The sequence below is a fragment of the Schistocerca cancellata genome, chromosome 7 (assembly GCF_023864275.1).
Source record: "Schistocerca cancellata isolate TAMUIC-IGC-003103 chromosome 7, iqSchCanc2.1, whole genome shotgun sequence".
NCBI lineage: Eukaryota > Metazoa > Arthropoda > Insecta > Orthoptera > Acrididae > Schistocerca > Schistocerca cancellata.
In genome coordinates, this window is record NC_064632.1 from 227,916,298 (window position 1) to 227,943,089 (window position 26,792).

At 41.9% G+C, this 26,792-nt stretch overlaps 1 protein-coding gene across 1 annotated transcript in view; it reads right to left on the minus strand.

The window, feature by feature from the left end:
* Positions 1 to 26,792, minus strand: part of LOC126092710 (neural-cadherin-like) — a 278,129-nt gene that overhangs the window by 141,991 nt on the left and 109,346 nt on the right. The window contains exons 4-5 of the mRNA XM_049908433.1: positions 24,184 to 24,370; positions 10,447 to 10,680 (exon numbers count right to left, since the gene is read on the minus strand). Coding sequence (XP_049764390.1) covers positions 10,447 to 10,680; positions 24,184 to 24,370 — 421 coding nt within the window. The remainder of the gene's footprint in view (positions 1 to 10,446; positions 10,681 to 24,183; positions 24,371 to 26,792) is intronic.

Sequence of the window (26,792 nt, forward strand, 5' to 3'; positions counted from 1 at the left end):
TTGGTCAAAGCACAAGAGTTACAGCAATTACTTCAACATATTTTGATAATATTTTAAGCAGTTACAATAACAGCATCAAAGAAAAATGTGTTTCAGATTTAGGAGTATCAGACCGTGCATCACTATTTGTGTCATTATCACAATTAAATTTAGGCAGCACAACAAATAGATGTAGGAACTTCATCCAAGAAAATATGGAAGTATTTATTAAAAAACTAACCTCACCTATGGTCTGTCAGCAAACACACCTCAACATATGACAACTATAATAACTTACAGCTGAATTCATGAGCATATCAATGAATGCTTCCCTTTTGTAACAGTACAGACTGAGCCTCAGAAAAGCAGATTATGGGTAACAAAAGGAATTAGAGGTCTAGCATTAAGAAGAGGAAACCGCATATGGAAGCAAAAGTTAATTGAAAGCCTGAATGCCTTAAATATGTAAACAAATACAAAAAAATCTGATAAAGTAGCTAAACTAGTAAACCAAAATGCAAACAATACAGTCATTTTAAATGCAAAAAACAAATCCAAAGCTGTTTGGTCTGGTACAAGAAGTGAGGTTGGCAGTGAGATGGAGGCAAAATGTCCATCTAAACTATTGATAAATAGTAGAACAGTTATAGATACCAGTGCCATATGTGAATTCTTTGATAATTTCTTCATTAATTGTAACAAAATTGGCGACTGCTCACTGTCAACTACAGCTACTAGTATGGCAGACAGAAATTGCTTGGGTTTTAAATTTTCACCTGTTTTAAGCCCTGATGTGATTAAAATCATAATGTCCCTAAAAATTTAAACTCATTGGGATGGGATAAGGTTCCCACTAGAACAATAAAATCAGTATACCATAGTATTGCACATCCACTCTCCCTCATAATCAACCAGTCTTTCGAAGGAGAATGTTTCTCACATCTGTTAAAACATGTTGAAGTTCTGTCAATTCATAAAAAGGGCAAACAATTCGAAATGGGAAACTATAGGTGTATCTCATTGTTACTTTAAAAAAAATATTTGAGAGAGTTGCATGTGACCTGATAGAAAACTATAATTCATTCCACAACATTATTTTATGCAACAAGTATGGTTTGAGGAAAGGCTACAGCACAACCCATGCAATAAATGAATTGGTCACAAAAGTTAGCAGTACCCTTGATAATAGAATGTGTGTATCAGGCATCTTTTGTGAGCTTACTAAAGCCTTTGACACTAAACCATGACCAGCTTCTTCAAAATTTGACTAACTATGGTTTTCAAAGAAAATCTCTTAGTTGGATGTCATCATACTTGGCAAACAGAAAACAAAGACTACTTGTTAATTACAGCAGCACGAGATTCCTTTCTGGCTGGAAACACATACAATTAGGTGTCCTACAAGGCTCGAGATTAGGGCCACTACTATTTTTTTATTATACGATATCAATGACATGCTACACCAGGTTGAGTCAAATACCTCCTTTGTGCAGATGATTCAACAGCAATAGTCTGCTTTAAAACAGATGAAAACTTAACCCACCATATGGAGCAGACACTTGGGGAGGTGGAGGCATGGGTAAAAAATAATAATTTGAAATTAAACTTTATTTCATCATGAAACAATCAGCGTGATGTACAAGTGAAATTAGCTATATGGACAAAAAAATGTGTGACGGCCGCACCGTTCAAATGCGCGAAGGGCTGAACTATGGCATAGGCGACACAAGTAAATGACACCCAGCATTCATGAGTGAAGCTATATTGTTACACCGAATTTTAGCAATGGTGCATCGCATACCGGACCGCACGGGACAAAGTAGGCGGACAGCGCAAGCTGGTCAATGCGACGCGACACACATCTCCGACTTCTCCTACTGCTGACCACATGCATCAAGTTAACACGACTCCCCTGTAAACACGTACGTGCAGTCTTAAACGCAGTCGCCTGTTTCGCAGTGGCGCACTCACAGCAAGAGGGCAGTACGCACCACAGCGGCAGCAGACCAGGCTACAGGCAGCGTGGCTCATGCAGCCGGCAACGCAGCCACAGCTGCTGCAACAGTACCCCGCAGACGTCAGAGCACGCACAAAGTGGATATTGCTGGTACCATGCCTGTTTCAGCAACAAACCAACCAGGTGCCGTGCTTCTTGCTCACACCCAAAGGCCAGCTGCAACCAGACCTAGGCGCACTTAGCTGCAGTACGATATCGAAGATTCTGTTTGTCACAGAATGGGGTGCGGGCATTAGGTACCTTGTCGACAAGGGTTCGGACCTTTCGATATACCCCTGTTCTATGTTACGAGACTGCAGGTCAGTCGAGGCACTCTCCCTCACAGCAGCAAACAATTCAGCTATTAAAACTCACGGCACACACAGCTGCAATTTAGATCTAGCTGTTTGCCGTACATTCTCGTGGAGTTTTACTGTGGCCAGTGTCAATTAGCCGATCCTGGGCACAGACTTTCTCAGCCACTACGGGCTGTTAGCTGACATCGCAAATGGCCAGCTCATCGATGCAACAACAAATTTAAAGATAGCGGGACAGCCCCAGCAGGCCACAGTGATAAACCTGTGAAGTGCCCTGGACCTTATGCTGACATACTTGAAAATTTCCCTGACCCCACCCACCCAGCCAGTGCACCGAGAGACATTAAACATTTGACAGTGCACTACATAATAACCACACCCAACCCCCCCCCCCCCCTCATCATGTTGCCAACGTTGACTCATGCCTGATAGACTTGCAGCAGCAAAGGCAGAGTTCGAGGCAAGGCAAGGCATCGCTCGACCATTGAGCAGCCCATGGTCATCAGCGTTACATTTAATACCTAAAAGAGACAATTTGTGGCGCCTGTGTGGGGATACTCAGTCCCACACCTTCCAGACTTCTCTTCTGCTTTGGCAGGCTGCGCGTTGTTCAGCAAGGTATATTTTGCAAAGGCGTACACCCAAATTCTGGTGGCACCTGAAGACATTGAAAAAACAGCTATCGTAATGCCCTTTGGGTTTCTCGAAAGCCTGTTGATGACTTTCGGTCTTCAGAATGCTTCCCAGACTTGGCAGCCATTCCTGGATGGTGTCTTTCATGGCTTGCCATTTTGTTTCACGTACCTCGACAACATCCTGGTGTATTCAAATTTGCCTGAGCTCCACCGCCACCACCTAACGACCATCTTTCAGTGCCTGAGTAAAGCCGACATCGTTATTAATCCAGCAAAATGCGAATTTGGTGTGACGGAAATCGAGTTCCTTGGCCATTTAATTCCCCCCCTCCCCTGATCGACGCCACTAATGGAGAAAGTGCAAGCGATACTGAATGTGCCACATCTGCAGACACACAAAGAATTACGCCATTACCTTGGCATGTTGAACTTTTATCACCGACACCTGCCCAATGCTGCCGCCGTGCAAAAGCCATTGACTAATGCATTACATGGTCCTACCTCAAAAGGAAAGACCCCTGTGAACTGGACGGATGCAATGGAGCAGAGCTTCATGGACTCAAAACGGAATCTTGCAGAAGTGACGCTGCTCACGCACCCAGTACAAGACGCGGACTTAGCTGTAGTCGTGGATGCCAGCCAGGCTGCCATCGGTGTGGCGTTACAGCTGCACGTCGGAGGGAGCTGGCAGCATCTCAGTTTTTCTCTAAGAAGCTATCTGAATTGCAATGTGCTTGGAGTGCTTATGACCGAGAGTTGCTTGCTGTTTATGTGGCGGTGAAATATTTCCAATCGTCCACAGAAGCCGGACAATTCGTCATTTTCACCAACCACAAACCGAGTATTCACGCGTTCCAGAACAATCACACTAAGCGTTCACCGTGCCAACTCCAGGAAATACAGTATGTGTCACAATTCACGACAGACATCCGACACATTTCGGGGATAGATAATATCATTGCTGATTGTTTGTCCCAAGTGTGTGCCATTATCTCACCTCCTGTGAACTTTGGCAACAAGTACAGGAGAGTAATGAAGAACTGCACTACTTCTGTCAAGACACTTCCAGCGGCCTGCAACTAGAGCTGGTGCCTGTCCCTGGCTCTTCCCAGAAGATTTGGAGTGACATCTCAACTGGCATGCACTGACCGTTTGTTCCATAGAAATTCCGGTGCAGTGCCTTCGACCGTGACCACGGACTGTCATACCCCGGCACCAACACCACTGCGACGCTTGTGGCTGCACATTTCGTCTGGCCCAGGCTTTGGAAGGACTGCCGTGAATGGGTGCGCACTTGCATGGCCTGTCAGCTTGCCAAAGTCGGGAGACACACCCACATTTCCTCTCTCTCAAGGCAAGCGGTATCTCTTAACTATGATGGACTGCTTCACTTGTTGGCCAGAAGCAACACCTATCGCAGACATGACAGTCGAGACCGTCACCTCCGTATTCATCGACACCTGGGTGGCACACTTCAGATGTCCCAGTCATGTGACAACTGACCGCGGCCGCCAGTTTGATTTGGCATTGTTGATGCACGTCGCCAGACTGTGTGGCATCCGGTTACACAGGACAACACACTACCATCCGGTGCCGAATGGCATGGTAGAATGGCTTCACAGGACTCTGAAAGCTGCCCTAATTTGCCACAACACCTCATGGTCAGAGGCACTCCCACTGGTGATGCTCGGCCTGCGAGTAATGCCGAAGGAGGAGATTGGCGCATCACCTGCTGACCTCGTTTATGGACAACCTCTGACAATCCTGGGCGATTTTGTTGAAGAAGTACCACTCCCACATGATGCTGCAGCACCCACTCTGGCAGAATGTCTGCGCATTCACAAGGCCAGGCTCCGAGCACACACACCGACCCAGCACAGCACTGGGAAGGTATTCATGAATGCCGACCTGCTGCACTGCACACGCATCATGTTGCATACTGACAAAGTACAGTCACCTCCCCGGCCGTCCTATGGTGGACTGCACTGCGTGATCACCTGAGGAGACTAAACGCTGCTCATTGAGAGCAACGGGAAGCTGTCTACAGTGTCAATCGACCGCGTCAAGCCAGCTTACATCTTGCCTGCTCCAGCAGCCGCACATTTCTTCTACCCAGCAGAAGATCTGATTACAGACGACACTCCCTCTGCCACCGGTCAGATGGAGCCTGCACCCTTAGCCGATGGTGACGCACAGCTGCAGCCTACTGTAATCGTGCCGCCACATGCGCCTCCCACCACCCCACCCACGTAGCTGGCATGGCCACCCAGACCGCGCCCACCGCAGGCGTAGTAGTCACACCCACCACAGCCGCCAGCAGACTATGTCACACACACCAGCCGCCACGTCCAATTCAAACAGCCTTGCTGCATCGCCAACGTGCCACACCACCCAAAACAGCAAACACGCTTCAGAGCCGCCAAACGCTGTCAGAATACGGCGTCCACAAGCTGCCGTCCGCTGTAGAGACCCGGGATCCAGTTGCCCGCGCCTTCAGCCAGTAACGTCAGTCGAGCCCCAGACAATGCCACCTGTGACTGTCGCAGCTCCTGGATCTCCGTTTGTGTCCCTGTGCCTCCGCCGCATCAGGCGTTGAGGCCAGATCGGCATCCTCACCAGTTTACTGTATTTGCATTGCTGTCGAGCTCCGGACATTGTGCTCCACACCGCCAGGCTTGCCCCTAGCAGCTCCTGGACCCGTGTTCGAGTCCTGACAGTACTGCACTCGTGCATATTCTCTGGACCTCCATTGTCTTGAGTGTCAAGGTCGGTTCGAGTGCTGTGACGTGTTCCCATGACTGAGTCACTCAGTGAACTTGTGGAATGGTGCAACGTATGAATACTTGGATTTGCCACTCTTGACACCACCCTGAACAACGTAAATAGTGAACTTTTTCTGCAGCTATTGTGAATACTTGGCGTTGTTATTAAGATGTCAGTGCCTTTGAGATGTCATACCAAATGACCTGCAGTGTGCGTCTTCACCACGCATTGCTATGGATAGTTGTAGCCAGTGCCTGCCACTGCTGTCACTAGCCGACTGTGGGAGGACATGCCCACCCCACGCATGCCGGTCCGGCGTGCTGATGTCATCGGCCACATCCCTTCTGATGCTGACTGATGCCTGCCAACAATGCTGCACTGTCATCATGCAGCGCGCGAACTTTAAACACACGTGCGCCACAGAACAATCGCCACATTTTTGCAGCTGTGGAGCTCCGCTCTCCAAGGGGGAACAAGGGGGAATCTGTGTCGTGGCCCCACCGTTCAAATGCACAAAGGGCTGAACTATGGCACAGCCATCACAAGTAAGGGATGCCCAGCATTCACAAGTGCAGCTATAGCACTACGCTGAATTTTGGCAGTGGTGTGTCATGCACTGGACCGCATGGGACATAGCAGGCGGACAGTGTGAGCTGGTCAACGCAACAAGACACATGTCTTACTTCTCCCACCACTGATCGTGTGCGTCAAGGTAATATTACTTCCCCACTAATGTGTATGCACAGTCTTAAACACAGTCACCCGTTTCGTGGTATGGACCCTTTAGTTTGGCAAATCGAGCTGTACCGCTAGTGCAACGCACCTGTACGGACGGGCGTTAGGGGTGAATTGTATTTGTAACTCAGTGTAAGACTTGTGAAGAGTAAATGTGTCATGACCAAAACTGCTCTAGTCATTTCTGTCACCAAGCCTCCCCCTTGAACCTAGTGCGTAGGCATGGCAATAAAGGCAGTTCACTGCACATTAATGACTGTAAGCTATGACACCACACGTCTCCGCTTCAAATGGACATTGAAAGCTGTGGCAAATTCCTTGGTGTGTTAATAAATAAAAGTATGTTGTAGAGTAATCATGTAGATTACATTCTTAGTCAACTGAACAGTCTTGTGTATGTCATGAATGTCTTACCTAGTGTCACTGAGCCATCATGGGTGCTAAAAAGAATCAACACTGCATACCTCAATTTTAAAAACTAGGTCTCTTATAACATTTTAAAAGTAAATGCTGCTATAGTGTAAGTGGATTTCTTGAATGATAGCCATGTTATATAGTATCTTTCTAAAAAGTAACACCATGTATATTGTAACCATAGATTTTTTTTTAAAAAAAAAGGATAATTTGTAAAGTAACAGATATGTACTGTCATTTTATATTAGTTTATTAGTCTGTATGTTAATCTTAAAATTGACAAGTCATGTATGTCACATCTTTGATTGAATGAGGCATGTTACGTGATAATAAAAATTTGATTTGATTTGATGTTTATTCTACAGAAATACTGTATAAAATTGATAACTGATAACATCTTGCAGAAGCCTCTTCAGAGACCTCAGGACTCTTACACTTACATGGCAATACATATATTTGCGAATGGTATTTGTGGTTAGTAACAAGAGTGAATTTAAGATGAACACAGCAGTTCAAAACCACAAATCTTGAAGTACAAATAATTTCCGCATTAGACCATGCAGCCCCCTCCAGCATTCAGAATGGAGTTTTATATTCTTGGATCACCCAACTACTGAACACACTGTCCACCTAAAATTAAAAGTAAAGTAGGAACCAACCTAACCTCAAAAAAATATATAAAAAAAAGAAGATCCAATCTAGCAAATGAACAATGCTTCACTTTAATGACTGCTTTACTTCCTGCACCATCTGGATCCTTCCTTCCAACACCAATTTTCGTAGATGACACAAATGGGAACTCTCCCTGCAATACATCTTGCATTCCCATTAACCTCCTGGCCTCAACCTTCTCTTGTCCCTATCCTTCACCTACCTATCCCATTCCCTGCTCCCACTCTAGCATTACACAGCCATCTAGTCTACCAACGAAAACAGTTTTTTTCTCTTCTCTACTTCGCTCCTTTTTTGCTTGGCCCCCTCCCCCTTCTCCTTTTTTGCTCTACCCCTCACCCCCTTCTCCATCCCTCCTGACTGCACCTAGCAGCCCCACCCTGTCCCCACCACATCCCTTCCATGTTCCCACAAGAATAACTACACCTTCTCCCACCCTTATCCTGCTATACCTTCTTCTCCCCACCTCATGCCACCTCCTTACCCCTCTTCCCTCCAACACTCTCACCAGACTGCTTCTCCCATCAGGTGCAGTTGAAATCCATAGTCCAGCCAGAGACAATGGTCATGTGTGTGTGAATTGTGCATGTGTGAATGTGAATGTGCATGTGTTCTCTGCTTTGGAAGAAGGGTGTTGGGCTGAAAGCTTAAATGCATAGCAGTCTTTTGATTGTTATTGTCTGTTACTTAGTGTCTCCTCTTTAATGTGTGTATAATTTATCCTTTTCATAATATTACAGTTAAAATGCTTTGTTTGAAGAACTAAATCATAATGGCAGCTGAATAGTAAAGATGAAGGAGCAGTGTTTTTTTTAAATTTTTTATTTTTTCAAAGCGACTGTTTATGAAGTAATCTAAAAATAATTACATAACTCCATCATTCAGCCACTTGCTTAAAGTCCTTCTCAGTAGAAGGAACCCAGTTCTGGAATAAACTCTCGCACTATATTAGAGAACTAAATAACATCTCCAGCTTCAGAAGAAAGTTAATGGCATATCTACTGAAGCAACAATAAGGATTAAAATTGTCCCTGTATGCAATTGTTACCCTTGTACATTGCTCTTTCCAACCCAAGCTTCCTCATTTCCCATTATTCTTAGCTGATGCAGTCTCCTTAAATTTCTTTTCCCCAGAACTTGCTATACCAGTAAAAATCTATTTTGTGCACCCATAAATTCTTCTTACATCTGCCATTACATCTGCCACTATGATTTTCATAGTCATCATCATCATTATTATTGTTATTATTATTAATTATTATTATTATCACTATTAGTGGCAGCAGCTGCAGTAGTTCAGGGAGTGTCAGTATTAACTTACACTCTCACTTCTGACACTCAAATAATTTTAATACTAGTTGTTGTATTAAAATTGTTATTTCTAAGGTAACTGTGGTGTAAAAAAAGCTATGGTATTTGTGAAATCCTGGACCAATGTAAGAGAGGGACTGGTGGTCCTAATCAAATCAGGTTATATAAATACAAATAAATAAATAGTTAACAGTTTTAATAAATTAGTACTAGTCATAACTGCTATTAGTATACTTTACAGAAATAGCCGGCAGCATTTTCTTCTGCCTGTAAATGTGTAACTTGGTTCATTTCATATCCCTGAAAATTCTCCTTCATGATGAGACTGACAGCACAGATTGCATGATGAATGAACTAATGAATGACGATGGCAGGACAACCAAAATAAAATGTGACTAAGACTGTGAATTTCATGACTAAAATTAGTAACATAAGTTGAGACTTCTGAAAATACTCCAAACCAAATAATAGACAAAACAGGCATTTACATTCATTGTAAAACCTTAACGTAACATAAGCAATTTGAGTACATCTCCAAACATACAGATTTGATGACTGCATGAACATAGTACCACCTGAATTAAATTCTGGTCCCTGGTTATGAACCACATCGTGGTACCACTGAAACAAGTACTACAGGATCTGACCAATGGTTAATCAATCCATGTCATTTAACTGAGTATGCAAAAGAGAAATTTATGAAAGTTGTGTAATGCTCTAGGTCTGTTGCTGTTGTTTTGGCTTGAAGCATTTAGTCTTGCTGATGATAAAACAAAATCAGATTCTCATTACAATATTTTACACAATAGCAGGTTTTCAACACTGTGTCAACAGTGTGGAATTAAATAATTTATTTATCACCATGATAATGTTACAATATATAAAGCAAGTATCATTACATCATGGTTTTAAAGAAACAACTTGGATTTTATTGAATTGACCAGTTCCGTGTTACAGGTTCATTCAGCAAGTATGAAAGTATCATGGAGATGCTCAGCCAGCTCCTATGGCAGATGCTGCAAGAGAGGCATCCTCCAGTTTACTATTGAAGTGTCAAAGCACACAATCTTATGAGAGTCAACCAATATATCGCTTCCTCCTATGTATATCTCATGAAAAGACCATGAAAACAAAATTAGAGAGGTTGCAGCTATGACGAAGGCTTAGCAGCAATTGCTCTTCCTGTGAACCATTAGTGACTGGAATGGAAAAGGGGGAAAGTGACAGTGGTGCACAAAATACTTCCCACCACACACTGTAAGATAGGTTGTGAAGTATAGTTGTAGATGCAGATAGAGAATGGGTTGGCTTGAATCCCAATGATCATATACAGGATGAATTGAGGTGTTGGACAAAAGTTTCCCAAAATTCTAGCATCAACAACAGACAGTGGTCCAGAAAAATTAAACAATTTCCACTTTCATTGTTTCAGAATTGAGCGAAAAAACCTAGCATGGAGATTAAACATTGAGAAAATAGTGTCATGTGGTCTCAAATGATGCTAGTTACTGGGATGCTGTCTTTGAAAGGAACATCAAAGGGTTTCCAGGATTTTTGGTCATGTAGTGTATGTTGAGAAGTGTTAAATAAATCTAGTACATATGGCCATTTCTCTGTACATTACCTTTGAGTCCTCCACCATCTACAGCAACAACTTGTATGGCATAGTCAGCTGTGCGTTCACGGTCCAAGCAGCATATAGCAGTTCTGATGACACCAGTTTCAGGATCAGCCTCAAATATTGGTCGTCCTGTATCTTCATCGACAACATTTTTTTCGATAGTGTACAGTATCTTTGCATTAGTTCCCTCATCTGGATCATCATAATCAACTGCTGTCATGTTTGCTACTATTTCACCTGCACACAAAATAGAAACCATTGCAGAATTTGCACAGAAAGCCTGATGGTGTGTAAAATTAGACACATTCACTTTTGGTAAAACTTAGTTTTACAGATTTATCTTATAGTCTAGTCTTTTTGTGAAGTATAGTGTCTGTAGGTGTTGGAGTGTTCTGCATTCGTCAGCTTTTCACATGAATGAGAGAAGTGCATTAGTGTCGTCTTAACAGCCTTGTGAAACATCCCGACACAAGTTTTGCCATAAACAAGGTTGTTCAAGAACACATTCACTGGTTACAAAGGTACTGAGGGTTCAAAGAGGAATTGTAATCCACTGGCAAGGCCTTGGTACTTGTGTGCTCTGTGCATGACTATCTTGAACTGGTGTGTAGTAGTGAAGTCTGATTTTAGATCTTCTCAACACTCTTAGATCTACAGTATTGAGAATTGGAAAATGAAAGTAAGAATGAGGAGAATGATTAACTGTCACCAGGTCACATCCTCCTAGGAAAACTGAGCAAGACAAAAGATATGAGAGACAGATAACCAAGATGGATGCAATCAAATAGAATGCAATACATAGACTTGTATTGGTTATTATCAACATAAGAAGTACCTTACATTATACAAATTTGTTTTTATGCTCAACTAGTGATCCACCCTGGCTTTGCATGGGTAGCATTAAGTATCTATGGTAGGGTGACTTGCATGACACAGTGTTGATTTATACGAATTATAAATAGCGCCACTTCTTCTTCTACACATGTTATAAATTAAAGTCCTTCATTATATTTTTCTGTATGTATGTGGCGGCTAATCTCAGGAGGTACTGAAGCGATTTTGATATGGTTTTCACTGATAGAGAGATTCATAAGGAAGGTTTGTGTGTATAATTTGTTACTACTACTCCAGACAAGTTGTTTGGCCATAGGTACTTATTGCAACCAGTGAGAAGCTGGAGAAAATTACTTGTAATTTGTATATACAACCCTTCCTCATGGATCAGTCTGCCTCAGACCTAGACACAGAATTTTTTTGGTGTTGGGGGGGGGGGGGGGGGGGGGCAATCGCATAGAAATTTTGTATTGAATCTCCAAATTCTCTAGACTAAACAAAATTGTTTTCTTAATCTGTTATGAATATTTTTTTTTTTTTTTTTTTTTTTTTTGAAGAGACAGATGTGGTTCCTGAGATAAACATTCACATACAGACAGAATAAACATGTTGGAGGACTTCAGTTTATAACATATATAGCCAAGCAATGGATAATGTGATATCTAATCAAAAGAATGCAGGAAGTTGTACCTAGTAATTCAAGCAATATACACTGGCATCCAAAATTAAAGCAACAAACCGCTATATCCGAATTGTCTAATTCTTGGTATATTCATACAAAATGTCAGTAGATGACCATACTATTGTGTTCTGCATGGAAGATGGCATTCCAATTAATGGACAACCATGTCAATGACGACGTCAGGGCACCTATGAAATAGGGTAGTGTTTGCTGGGTAGGCTCACATCCACAATTGCTGTGTATACAGTCACAGATGGTGCAATATGGCACAGAGAAGGCACCTACAAGACCCCTCTGCAGTGGAAGGCCATAGGAAGCAATATCTGAACATTTTTTTGGTTACGAAGATTGCTGCAGAATATTAGAGCTATTTCATCCACCTTCACGGAGCTTCCTATTGATGAATTGGCATTCAAAGCAGATACTATTACCATTGCCTGTACAGACAGTTAAAGACATTATGGCGGGAGGCCCTGAACTGTGTATTCAGACATTTGCAGCAGCAAGGAGTGTGGAACAGCACATTGCTTGGATGATAACAGCTGTTTTCAAGGCTGTAATAGTGAATGACAAAATTTTTGATGGTGTTAGTACTGCAGACACTTCGGTGAGAAACAAGAAAGTGCTCAAAGCAATGCCTCTATCCAAACACAAATGACGAGTGCCAGTAGGTGCACCCCCCTCCAGAACACTCAAAGTGATTCCAGTGCAACACAAAAGTACTGAAGTCTGCTATTGCAGGCTCAACTAGACTGTTTGCAAAAGGACAGAAAATCTGGTGACCTGTTCTTGATTGACAGTGAATTTGAAGTGGGTGAAGTGGGGTAAGTGTAATCACGTTTTGGCGCAGTTCAGCTTTGACACCAAATTGCCAACTTGTTATTGAAGATATGATTTTGAAATTTCTCATGCTTAAAGTTTGACTTATTGACTTTTAAACAATTACATTTTGTTTTTGAAACAAAAAATTATATGGTCAAATAATTGTTTTCAAAATTTTGTGTTGTGAGGTTACACTTGCCCCATGGTTCGGGGCAAGTGTAGCTCCGCACTGTTGTACCCATACAGAGCATTGTAAAAGAGACTTGGGGTAAGTGACCTGATTACCCAATTTTTACTGAATTTGAGGATTTTTAAATTATTAAAATATCTTAAATTTTACTGAAGATATGAACTTTTTTGCACACGCCTCTTTGTATATTATGAAATGCACAGAAAACGTTAGCTAAACTAAAAAATAAGTGTTAGCCTAAACCATAAAACACTGAAACAGAATGCTTCACAGATGATTTATTTTTGTTTTAGGACAGTAATTTATTAGTTTAAATTCTACAAAAGTAATATTTTTTCTTTAGTAGGCAATTTAACAAAAATAATAAAATAGCTAGTATCAAGAGAAAAGAAAAATTTACTTTATAAGTTCACTTTCTATTATTTTTCATGGTAATTGAACTAAAGTTGTTGGCAATTTGTGTTTAATGCTAAACTGCCCTAATTCAACTTATTATATTCACACTTAGGCCCTAACTATTATTTCGTCACTGAATGTTGTATGAATCAAATGTAACACCAAATGTCAGGTCTCCCCTGCGACCCAAAGTAGGCTCAGGCAGCACTGAAATGACATCAGAGGATGGAACTTCCGTCTCATCTCTTCCATCAGGCCAGTAGAATGCGGTGCCATGCTTTGTCTTATTTTTGCATCTGAGGAAAATCACTTCTGGATCTCCTAAATCACTAATTTTGGTAACTTGGCCAATAAAATGAACTTTCTTACATTTTGTTGCAAAATCTACCAAAACATAGTTTCCAACTGTAATTTTACCTTTGGCTTCAAAAAAGTTTGCCTCTTTTCCTTCTTCTTCTTAGTTTATCATTTCTTTCCTGAGATTGTCCAGTGTTATTATGGTCCCATTTTCTTCATCACTTCTTATTTCATGCATACTCAAGGGTCTGTGGCTTTCTTATAGACAGTTTATGCATTTTCTTGAACCCCAGGAACCAGTCCTCTCCAGGTATACAATTCTTGAAAGGGTTTGGTATTTTATTTCTTCTTATGTACTTACCAACCACTTCCAAAACTTACTTCCTGGTTAGGCCCCACCCCCACTTTTCTAAAGTTGTCAGTCCATTTGCTAGTTACTGCTCTTTTTCACATGGGATTACTGTAGATCGTCCTTGAGAAACACTTTTAACACCATGAGAACCTTTTATGTGTTTCTGAAGTGTTGATTAGGGTATTTGATATTTAGCACTAGCCTGATGTATTGTACAAATTCCTCTTTGTATATCATCAGTTGCACTGGAAAACTGTTCTTTTGTGTAGGAAGTAGCACGGTTAGTCTTCCTCTGGTAGTTCCTAACCATTTTGGCACTTTATGTTCCACTGAGAAAACTTGGCCTACCACACTAAGTCACAAATCTGAAATAAACAATTTAACAATGGGATAGATAAGTTATGAAAGATTAGGTTTACTCATGTGTAACTAATTTTTCTAAGAGAAATACATTCTAACCTCGCTGATGAGCCCTCAGTAGTCCAACCTCTCAATACACCAGCACACATGTGGAAAGACAACACAGAAATGAATTACCATGCTCAACATTGTTGTCAGTCAAACAATGATTCACATACTGTACTGTAATTGAAATTGTGGCATTCTTTACAGTTCTTTGTCATATTTTATAAAAAAAGGTGGTTTAAAAATATAGTAGACTTAAATAAAAAATAAAATATATCTCACACAAACTCAAAGGCCTACAAATCCAGCACATCAGGTATTCTGGTATCCGTATGTACAGGAAGGCCAGTTTAGTTAATCTAGTGTGATAGCAAAAACAAGGTTATGGCTTAAATAAATAAATCTGTTCCGGTAAGGTTGTTTGGGGCAAGTGTAACCCCCCTGGTTACACTTGCCCCAGCTGATTGGTTGCACTTGCCCCACATGGGAAAAAGTGGGGGTAAGTGTAAACATGCCTGGCATATCAAGACCTTTATCAGTAGAGTAAAACGAATCTCATATTTGAAATTATCATGCAAAAGTTAGTTTGTAACCAAAAAATTGTGCAGTTATCCTTAAAACTGCAAAAATGACAAACCACCTAATTCTGAGCATGACACTCACAGCATGAAAATGTAGATGTCAATTCAAGTCCAAAAATTAATTATCAATTTATGTCAGATTTGACAACTTATGGTTAAATATAATAAAGAAAGAGTAAATTAACATCTGTGATAGGTCACAGGTAAAAATACAACTTCTTTAAGGTACCATAAGCTGTTGTTACACTAACCCCATGGTTACACTTACCCCACTTTACCCTATGTGTATATCCAAAGAGGTAGAATAAACACTGCTCATGTACTACAACATTTCCACTTCTCTTGGCTGCTAACAATTCAGTAATAATTGAGACATTCAGGACAATGGAGTTGATTTTAGAATTGGATGATGACTTCTGCCCTACTTTGCCATTTATTATCGCAGATGTGAATGATCCAATATTGGGGGCCAATTTTCTACATCATTTTTTTGTGATGCTGGATTTATTAAACTGTTGTTTAATCAGAGTACCTTTCTCTCCCCTCCTTTCTACTGTGACAGGTTGTATGTTGTATGATGCTGCTGATTTACATCATGCGAAGATTTCTGGGCTGTCCACACCTTCCACACTGGATGTCAAGTATTCAATGTCACAATCACTTAAATGTATAATGCACACATGTGCATTATGCGAGAAGATTTCTGATTCTACACCGCCTGCATTAGTGGGAGCCTCAGAGTTGAGACAGATGTACAAAGGATGTAAAGCAAAGATAATATAATGAGGAATAGTTTGCCGTAATGGTGTTACAAGATAGCAACGCTGAACTAAATAGATGTGTTTGCTACACAATGTGAGTTGAACAAAACATTCGAACTGGTGCGACGCTTATGGTGCACTGCTACCTCACAGGACTGGGACCATACATCTACCCCTACTTCTGCTGTCAAGGCTGTGGTAAGGACAGCAGTAGCGAGAATCCCCAGTGCTAATGGACCCAGTGCTGATGAAGATCAAAAGAAGCCTTTCAACTCAACACCATATCCAAACAACACCAGGGCAAACTGTGGCCATAAGAACCCGGCAGTTTCCTCCTGATAAGTTACAAGCTGCACAGTATGAGTTTGAGATGACGCCCTATGGATCTGTGATGTTGAAAACTTCTTCACATGAATCACTTGAGTATAAATGACAGCTCCACCAATGCACTGCCCTTCTATACCTTGTGTATGTTATATCACCGCCATCTGTACATGGGCATATCACTATTTCATGATTTTTTGTCCCCCCAGTGTGTGTTGGTTAGTAAGGACTTTCTTACAGTTCGTCTAAGTGCAGGCAAGATTACGATATCTTAAACAGTTCCGGAAATATTTCTGGTGAACAACTTAGCTGAATCACTCTGTATAAATTATCTGATCAAAAGTATCTGGTCACCCATTAGCGGAAATTAATATGGGGCATGTCCTCCCATCGCCTTTACGATTCTTGAACTCAGCTGCTGACACTTTCAATAGATTGTCTGAATGTGTGCTGAGGAATGCCAGCCCATTTTTCCCCAGGAGCCAAAACCAGAGAAGTCTGGAGTGATTTCGATGTTCTAACTCATCCCAAAGGTGTACCACTGAGTTCAGGTTGGGAGTCTATGTTGGGCAGTCCATTTCATTAATGTTACTGCCCACAAATCAATGTCTCGCAATTGCTCCTTTATGACTGGGTGCATTGTCATGTTGATACAAAAACCCATCGACTCCGAACTGTTCTTTTACTGTACATGGTATACAATATTGTAATATGTGTTCAAATCCTTCCGCACACAGCCTTTTATTAAGCGCAATAAGACATCCACACCATAACCACAAAAAACACCCTCATACCATATACACTTCCTCCTCTGTGCTTACACATGATAGCAGGCAAAGTCCCTCAGGCATTCGTCAAACTCAAGGCTTTCCATCGGAGTGCCACGAGGTATAGCACGAGTAATCACTCAGAACTACTCGTTTAGATCAATCCACTGTCCAACGACGTCTGTTGGCGAAGTCTGCCTGGCCTTGCTTTAACTGTGGGGATCAATCCACTGTCCAACGACGTCTGTTGGCGAAGTCTGCCTGGCCTTGCTTTAACTGTGGTTGTGCCATCGCGTTTCCATGTCACAATCCCTTCATCAATAGTCGACTTGGGCAGCCTTACATCGGTTAAAATGCTCCTGATGGATTTGTTATTCAGGTGACAGCCAATGGACAGTTCACATTCGAATTACTGACCTCCCCTGACCGACCCATTCTGCTGTTATTTCTTCTCTAGGTTCTATGTTCTCTATCGACAGCACAGGCCGGCTGGAGCTAAATAGTTGACTGAACCCCTCCATGGACTGAGTATGAGGAGGAGGAGTGTTTGTTTGTCTTGCTGACATTTACTCCAGATGAACTACCTTTTCGCTAACTTTGAATATGGTCTTAACGTTTTAGCAGGCAACATAGTATTCCCCACCACCTTGTATACTGGTCGGTTAGCCTCTCGTAACATCCAGCACTCAATCCCGCATACTTTTGAGTTTTGATGATTTGGTCAGACGGTGTATAAAGTCGACTCTTGCAATTCGAGCCTCGATAAACGATATTTCGATAAATCGAAATTGTCCGGCTGCATGACAAAATCTCGACAATTCCAAACTTACTATAATACTAAGATAGCGGCTAACATTCTGGAATTCGAATTGTTTCGTCAATTGTTTTTGTATTTGTTTACTGAACAGTGAATGAAGGGTAACAGTACATAAATTAGTTGTAAAAATAACGTCAGAAGAACATGTATTGCTGGAGCCGTGGAATGTGAAGTGAAAAAGAAAGGATGTAGCAAAAACTTCCGGAATTTCACCATCCACACTGTCAACAGTTCTGAAGCAGAAAGATTAGAGTGCTGAAAACCAATCAAACAGAGGAAAGAAGCGAACCCGACAACATCATTTTTATGAAGAAGAAGCAGAGCTTGTTCCATCTGCGGCTCAAAAAGCGGCAGTTTCGTCATTAGAAACATTGTGCATATACATCCTTAGAACAGAAGTAGACGGTGATGTATTTCCAGCTTTAGCAAGAACAGAAATGCGATTGAGCAGATCCGCTAGTAGGCGTCTGCCTGGAGGAACATTTGTACTCAAATCCCCCTCCCTCCTGCCCACAAGGAAATTGGAGAACAGAGTTTTTACTCTTGTATTTAGTGAATAGCAATCAAGTCTCTGGGACATAACAAGTTTTTCGTATCTCCTATAAAATAGCGTTCTTATGGAACGATATATCTCGAAATTGACAGGCTCCCCCTCCCCTCCCTCTTCCCACCTGAAAAAAATTCTGTAGACACTCTTGGACACAATGGAGGTCAGTCACTGAAGCAGTAAATGTTAACTTACCTCTTTGCCAAATAAAATTGAAACTTTTGTGTTCTATTTGTTTATTTGTAAGAAAATGTGAATGTTACTGAAACGAAAGTAAGATTTTTAACTTTCATTTTCGACTTCGACCTTTTCTTGATTCCTCTTTGACCAATCGCACTTTCGTCAAATCGAAGTCTTAATAGAGGGCCATTGTAACAAAACTCAACAAACCCCATTTTTTTCTTCAAAATGCATTTTCAACGGTTTCTGCTACTTTAATGCGAACCCCCACACAATTGCTAAAAGAAAATACGACATAACTGAATATTTTCAGTTGTAGTGCACATGAATATAGTCAAGTTTCACAAAACTCGACATCTGCATTTTCAAGATTCCTTTAAACTCAACTAATCCCTCTTTTACATATACTTAGAAAATAAAATTTAAAAGCTGAATTTAATAGCCTTTACATTTGCATGTGTTTATTGCCAGGCAATCGAACAACATTCTACAAGATAAGCCAACTGTTTGCTAATATTTTGTTGAACAACAATTCATATTGTCCCGCTTAATTCTCTTTGATGTTGAGCCACTGCTTTACTACAGAGGAACAGTAATAAAAAAATCGTTGCGAACTGTTTTTTATCCTGGAACAATAGTTTGTAAGAGGTTGCTTCTACACAGTAGCGAACTGAAAATACCTACTCAGAAACAAAGTAAACCATAGCTCACTGGCCGTGTAGGTATATAATCTCTAATAACATAGGCCTACTGTGTTTGAAACACGTCTGCAACACCAAAAATATTATCTGTAACTGGACAGACTTAATTCACTTGACTCGCCTTCATGAACTTATCCTTCAGGACAGCGTAAATAGCTTCACATGTGTTGGATATTATTTCACTCAACGCTTGTTTCGATATTGCAGTTGAAAATTCCAAATCCTTGTAGCTCCTTCCTGTTGCTAGGAATCTTAATGTTACCGCCAGCCGTTCATGAGGAGAAATTGCCCTTCTCATATAAGTATTTTTTCTCATAATATGAGGTGTTACAAGCTTTAAGAGATAAAGATAAGTTTCGACATCCATCCGCAAATACAGGGTTATTACAAATGATTGAAGCGATTTCACAGCTCTACAATAACTTTATTATTTGAGATATTTTCGCAACGCTTTGCACACACATACAAAAACTCAAAAAGTTTTTTTAGGCATTCACAAATGTTCGATATGTGCCCCTTTATTGATTCGGCAGACATCAAGTCGATAATCAAGTTCCTCCCACACTTGGCGCAGCATTTCCCCATCAATGAGTTCGAAAGCATCGTTGATGCGAGCTCGCAATTCTGGCACGTTTCTTGGTAGAGGAGGTTTAAACACTGAATCTTTCACATAACCCCACAGAAAGAAATCGCATGGGGTTAAGTCGGGAGAGCGTGGAGGCCATGACATGAATTGCTGATCATGATCTCCACCACGACCGATCCATCGGTTTTCCAATCTCCTGTTTAAGAAATGCTGAACTGGCATTCTGCTTTAGCCTTTTCCGTAAGATTTTCCAAACCGTCGGCTGTGGTACGTTTAGGTCCCTGCTTGCTTTATTCCTCGACTTCCGTGGGCTACACGTGAAACTTGCCTGCACGCGTTCAACCGTTTCTTCGCTCACTGGAGGCCGACCCGTTGATTTCCCCTTACAGAGGCATCCAGAAGCTTTAAACTGCACATACCATCGCCGAATGGAGTTAGCAGTTGGTGGATCTTTGTTGAACTTCGTCCTGAAGTGTCGTTGCACTGTTATGACTGACTGATGTGAGTGCGTTTCAAGCACGACATACGCTTTCTCGGCTCCTGTCGCCATTTTGTCTCACTGCGCTCTCGAGCGCTCTGGCGGCAGAAACCTGAAGTGCGGCTTCAGCCGAACAAAACTTTATGAGTTTTTCTACGTATCTGTAGTGTGTCGTGACCATATGTCAATGAATGGAGCTACAGTGAATTTATGAAATCGCTTCAATCATTTGTAATAGCCCTGTAATTTCGCCAGTCGTTAAGTTCGCCCTGTAACTCTCGCAGTAAATTTACGTGAGAAGACTGCTTTCGCTTTAGCAGCCACTCTCTACACCATTTTGACCCCTTTCTCTGTTTCCTGCGGTTGGTCTGAAAGTTTTTTGCAACACAAGTTGCGAACACAGACCACAACAGAACTTCCTCCAATTCTATATTTCAAAATAACTGAATTAAATTTTTGACGTTTACGGGGAGCGTAGTCGCTTGACACTGATATTTCTTTTCTACACCGACAGATGGCGGGCGAGTAGTAGATTGGGGTTTGTGTCGTGTGAACACACCACATTTGCAGCGATCTTTTGCATGTACAGACATCTGCGCCGATGTCTGCGCAGACAGATCGTTGCGTGTGGACCGGGCTTTAGTAGTTGTAGTAGTACGCTCTTGTTGAAACATCATTTTTAAATTCTGAAACAGCTCAGGAGGTGAAAAGTGCAACATAAAGCAGGAGTCGTCAACGTCAAAAGAGTGAAGTGCGTGATTAAACCCTCAAATAAATATATGAATATAGGCTATAATCATGTTGAAACAACAAAGGAAAAACAAGCAAAGCAAGATGTTTTCAACGATCTTATTCGTTTTAGAGATACCCCATATGTGAATATAACAAAATTTGAACATGATACACTCTTACTATAATTAGTGTAGACACATTATGCTTCTGCTGGCCAATTAATATGGAGAGGCTGGAAATAATTTTAATCGACGTTAGGCATGCCAAGTAAGAGTTAAATGAGTGGGAATATTTTTGTGCTAAACTCCTGAGGGCCGAAAAAGCATGAAATTTATGAACCTTTTCATTTCTTCACTTATAATTCAAAACCAATATACACTCTTGGAAATTGAAATAAGAACACCGTGAATTCATTGTCCCAGGAAGGGGAAACTTTATTGACACATTCCTGGGGTCAGATACATCACATGATCACACTGACAGAACCACAGGCACATAGACACAGGCAACAGAGCATGCACAATGTCGGCACTAGTACAGTGTATATCCACCTTTCGCAGCAATGCAGGCTGCTATTCTCCCATGGAGACGATCGTAGAGATGCTGGATGTAGTCCTGTGGAACGGCTTGCCATGCCATTTCCACCTGGCGCCTCAGTTGGACCAGCGTTCGTGCTGGACGTGCAGACCGTGTGAGACGACGCTTCATCCAGTCCCAAACATGCTCAATGGGGGACAGATCCGGAGATCTTGCTGGCCAGGGTAGTTGACTTACACCTTCTAGAGCACGTTGGGTGGCACGGGATACATGCGGACGTGCATTGTCCTGTTGGAACAGCAAGTTCCCTTGCCGGTCTAGGAATGGTAGAACGATGGGTTCGATGACGGTTTGGATGTACCGTGCACTATTCAGTGTCCCCTCGACGATCACCAGTGGTGTACGGCCAGTGTAGGAGATCGCTCCCCACACCATGATGCCGGGTGTTGGCCCTGTGTGCCTCGGTCGTATGCAGTCCTGATTGTGGCGCTCACCTGCACGGCGCCAAACACGCATACGACCATCATTGGCACCAAGGCAGAAGCGACTCTCATCGCTGAAGACGACACGTCTCCATTCGTCCCTCCATTCACGCCTGTCGCGACACCACTGGAGGCGGGCTGCACGATGTTGGGGCGTGAGCGGAAGACGGCCTAACGGTGTGCGGGACCGTAGCCCAGCTTCATGGAGACGGTTGCGAATGGTCCTCGCCGATACCCCAGGAGCAACAGTGTCCCTAATTTGCTGGGAAGTGGCGGTGCGGTCCCCTACGGCACTGCGTAGGATCCTACGGTCTTGGCGTGCATCCGTGCGTCGCTGCGGTCCGGTCCCAGGTCGACGGGCACGTGCACCTTCCGCCGACCACTGGCGACAACATCGATGTACTGTGGAGACCTCACGCCCCACGTGTTGAGCAACTCGGCGGTACGTCCACCCGGCCTCCAGCATGCCCACTATACGCCCTCGCTCAAAGTCCGTCAACTGCACATACGGTTCACGTCCACGCTGTCGCGGCATGCTACCAGTGTTAAAGACTGCGATGGAGCTCCGTATGCCACGGCAAACTGGCTGACACTGACGGCGGCGGTGCACAAATGCTGCGCAGCTAGCGCCATTCGACGGCCAACACCGCGGTTCCTGGTGTGTCCGCTGTGCCGTGCGTGTGATCATTGCTTGTACAGCCCTCTCGCAGTGTCCGGAGCAAGTATGGTGGGTCTGACACACCGGTGTCAATGTGTTCTTTTTTCCATTTCCAGGAGTGTATTCTACAAAAAAATTTCCATAACACCAGAATGAAAGAGCATACAATTTTGCGTAGAATGGCCTAGTTACGTGTTAAAATCGGTTCAACCGTCAAAGATCGACACTTTTTACCAGTTTGAAATATTTCAAGTTTATGATCGTGATCTTCTGACGTAAATCGTTGCAATGACTAGCAGATATTGTGTGAATCAAGACAGAGACAAGTTTATATGAAGTGCGAATAGTATGTGTAAATCACTTATGTCCAGCTTTTCCTCCAGTGATAGTGGTTTTATGAACCAAAGCTGGTAGATGAATAAGGTTGTGTTGGTACAGTTGGTGGTTGGCAGTGCACTATTTCAAGCACATGACAGCTGTAGACAGTTGCTTCAAGGAAATTATTTTGCCAGTTCGTCGGAAAAGTGATTTTTGCTGTTTCCAACGCCTGTGACTCAAAAGTGGCTACTCCATGTGAGAAGTGTCATACATTAAAGTTACAGAGCATCAATTTCTGCGTAAAAAGATCTCATGAATTTTAGAACTCCCTCGCCCCTTTGCAAAGATACAATTAAAAATGTGAAAGTACTCTAGCGCTAAAAAAGAAACACGCATGGTGTTGTGACTGACAATTCGCAATTTTTCACAAACACAACTTTTATTGGTGTAAGTTAACAAGGTTGATGACTGAACAACAAACTAAAGGTAACAATAACGATGACAGTAAAAGTCTCCTAATTGAGGCAAACAAAAGTTAACTTCTAATTTTCCACAAAAGTTCGTGGTAACACACACACCGACTAGTAACATTCCGATTCCGAGACGAAGACGTAATCTTCAACAGTCGAAGTAAACGAGGTCGGCATCCGGAGTGAACTGTACTTCGGGGCTGGTTCTAGCCCCTAAATAGCTGTCTCCAGCCAATCATGTTTTGGTGTAGTGATACTTCCTGCAGACTGTGGCTCGAGCTCCCCCTGCAGGAAGTAGTGCTCGGAATGTCTGTTTCCATTATCTTGTATGTAAATAGCCGGTGTTTACCATGGTACTTTTGGTACTTCTTGGGCATAGACAACCTCGTCCTCTGTGGTGTAATATGAGTTGCCGGCCCTCAGGGGCTACCTTGGCTCCGGTATAGCACATGGAAACGTGGATATGCTAGTTTTGTTAAAATTTTATAATTTCTAAATATTTTTATCAGTTAAGGAGATTAGATGAACTTCATTTATTCCTTCATCAATTTTTAAAATTTTTTGAACGAACGATATTGCGTACAACTAAAAAATACCTCTCCTGTAAAATTCTGTAAACGATGTTTGTTGAGTTTCATTAAAATGGTCCTCAGTTATTCGAAGCTTTTGAAGATAACTCGAATTTTTGAATTATCGAGAGTCGACTGTACACTGATGTTGCAAGGAAATAAAAAGATAATTGGTCAGCCACAACATTACCTGTGTGGTCAACGTAATTTATTCTCAAGCGCTACTTTCTGTTAGTTGGCTTTTGATGCCTCACCGGCGGAGCTGTTCTCGACGACGGAGCCCCAGTAGACGGGCTGCGGGAAGACGGGCGCGTTGTCGTTGACGTCTGAGACGGCCACGTGGATGTCGGTGTAGCCCACCTGCCCTTGGCCAGCCTCGTCCTGAGCGAAAGCCGTGAAGCGCCAGTGCGGTCGGCCATCCGGCGGGTCGCGGTCCAACGCCTGTAGCGTACAAAACATCCAATGTTTCTCCTGGAATTTTTTAGGGCTATGAATGGAAAAGAAAACTGAGGATCTGTTAGATGGCGATCAGTATGCCTTCGGGAAAGGCAAAGCAACCAGAGAGGCAGTTCCGATGTTGAGGTTGATAATGGAAACAAGACTGAAGCAAATCAAAATACGTCCATCGGATTTGTCGACCGGCGGTAAGCGTTCGACAATGTAAAATGGTGCAAGAAAAATAGCGGGTAATGTACAAGAACTAAGAGGGACTAGTAAGAGTAGAAGAAACGAAGTGTTCGGATTAAAAAGAGTGTAAGGCAGGGTTGTATTCTAATGTCGTGTGACTAGGGCCTCCCGTCAGGTAGACCACTCGCCGAGTCTTTCGATTTGACGCCACTTCGGCGACTTGCGCGTCGATGGGAATGAAATGGTGATGAAGACAACACAGCACCCTGAGCGGAGAAAATCTCCGATCCAGCTTGGAATCGAACCTGGGCCCTTAGGATTGACATTCTGTCACGCTGACCACTCAGCTACCGGGGGCGGACAGTGTTGTATTATTTGACCCCTACTGTCCAATCTATATGTCGAAGAAGCAAAGAGGGAAATAAAAGAAAGGTTCAAGAGTGGAATTAAAAGTCAAGATGAAAGGATATCATTAATAAAATTCGCTGATGACATTGCTATCATCAGTGAAAGTGAAGAAGAATTACAGGATGTGTTGAACAGAATGAACAGTCTAATGAACACAAATATGGGATAGGGGTTGAGAGTAAATTGAAGAAAGATGAAAGTAATGAGAAGTAGTAGAAATGAGAACCGTGAGAAACTTAAAACTGGAATTGGGGATCGCAAAGTAGACGAAGTTAAGGAATTCTCGTACCTAGGTAGCAAAATAACACATAATGGACCGAGGAAGGAGGACATAAAGTGGATTAGCACTGGCAAAAAGGGCTTTCATGGCTAAGAGAAGTCTGCTAGTATCAAACATAGATTTTAATTTGAGAAAGAAATTTCTGAGAATGTACATTTGCAGCATAGCACTGTGTGGTAGTGAGGCATGGGCTGTGGGAAAACTGGAAAAAGAGAGAATGACTGTCTTTGAGATGCAGTGCTACAGATGAATGTTGAAAATTAGGTGGACTGATAAGGTAAGGAATGTGGAGGTTCTATATGGAATTGGAGAAGAAGGAATATATGGAAAACACTCAAAAGAAGAAGGAAAAGGATGATAGGAGATTTGTTAAGACATCAGGGAATAACCTCCATGGTGCTAGAGGGAGCTGTAGAGGATAAAAAGTGTTGAGGAAGATACAACTGGAATTCGTCAAACAAATAATTAAAAGGTTGGCACAGGAGGGGAATTTGTGGTGGGCCACATCAGACCAGCCAGAAGACTGATGACCAAAAAGTGCTATAGAGTAGCGCTTTACTGTTGTTTATTTCATGAGAAACATTACAAAAACATAAATAATTATAGTTTTTAATCAAGTAAATAAATTTCCAGTAAGAGACTGCAACCATCATGTATAATTAATGAACAGAATCGCCTAGACGGCTAAATAAAATGTCTTTATTCATCTGATTTTTCAGCATGTGTCATCATCAGATAACTGCAGTTAGGATCAGATGAACTTATATCTCTGAATAACTTTTAAATTATTAGTTGATACCACGATTATATATAGATTATTATATTGCCACTGAACCTTGTTTAGAGGCTAAGAATGTTTTGGTGAGTGAACTTTCTAAGTTGTTTTTTTAATTTTTTGGAGCTTGATGTTTTATAACAAACGCCTGTCACTCTTTATGTTTCTTTCATCTTAACTGCAGGTATCTGATGATGGCAGATATCTAAACGTTGTAATAAATAATTTTATTTAACGATCTAGAGGGTTTTATTCATAAAATAATATTGTTATTTGAACAAGGGTATTAAAACTATGAAAGAGCTAAATGTTGAAGCCTCCTGGAAAGTTAAAACAGTTCACCATTTTTTCAGAACATTTTTATTGATATATTAAGAATTTTACAAGCTTAATTCAACATTTTCAAGTTAATGCAGTGCAATACGTTTGTGTACAGTATTGGCATAAAACGTTTTTTGAAAAAAAAAGAGCCAGTCACATGTTCTGTGAAATGATTAATCTAAGAGTAAGAAATAAAAATGATTAGAGAAACATTTGACACGTCTTGAATGATATTCGAAATCATGTATAGCAAATGAGGTGTCAATCAATAATTTAAAGTTCAGTGTTTAACACAGAATTTAAAGATCACTAGAGGATATTTGTCTGGTGGATTGCAGGGGGATTATGAAGACTGTGAAGTCTGCTGTTATGTGGCATCATTCAAAGGTGTCTAAAATCTTTTTATAATCTGTTTTATTTCTTAATTTTAGCAAAATTATTTCACAAAACCA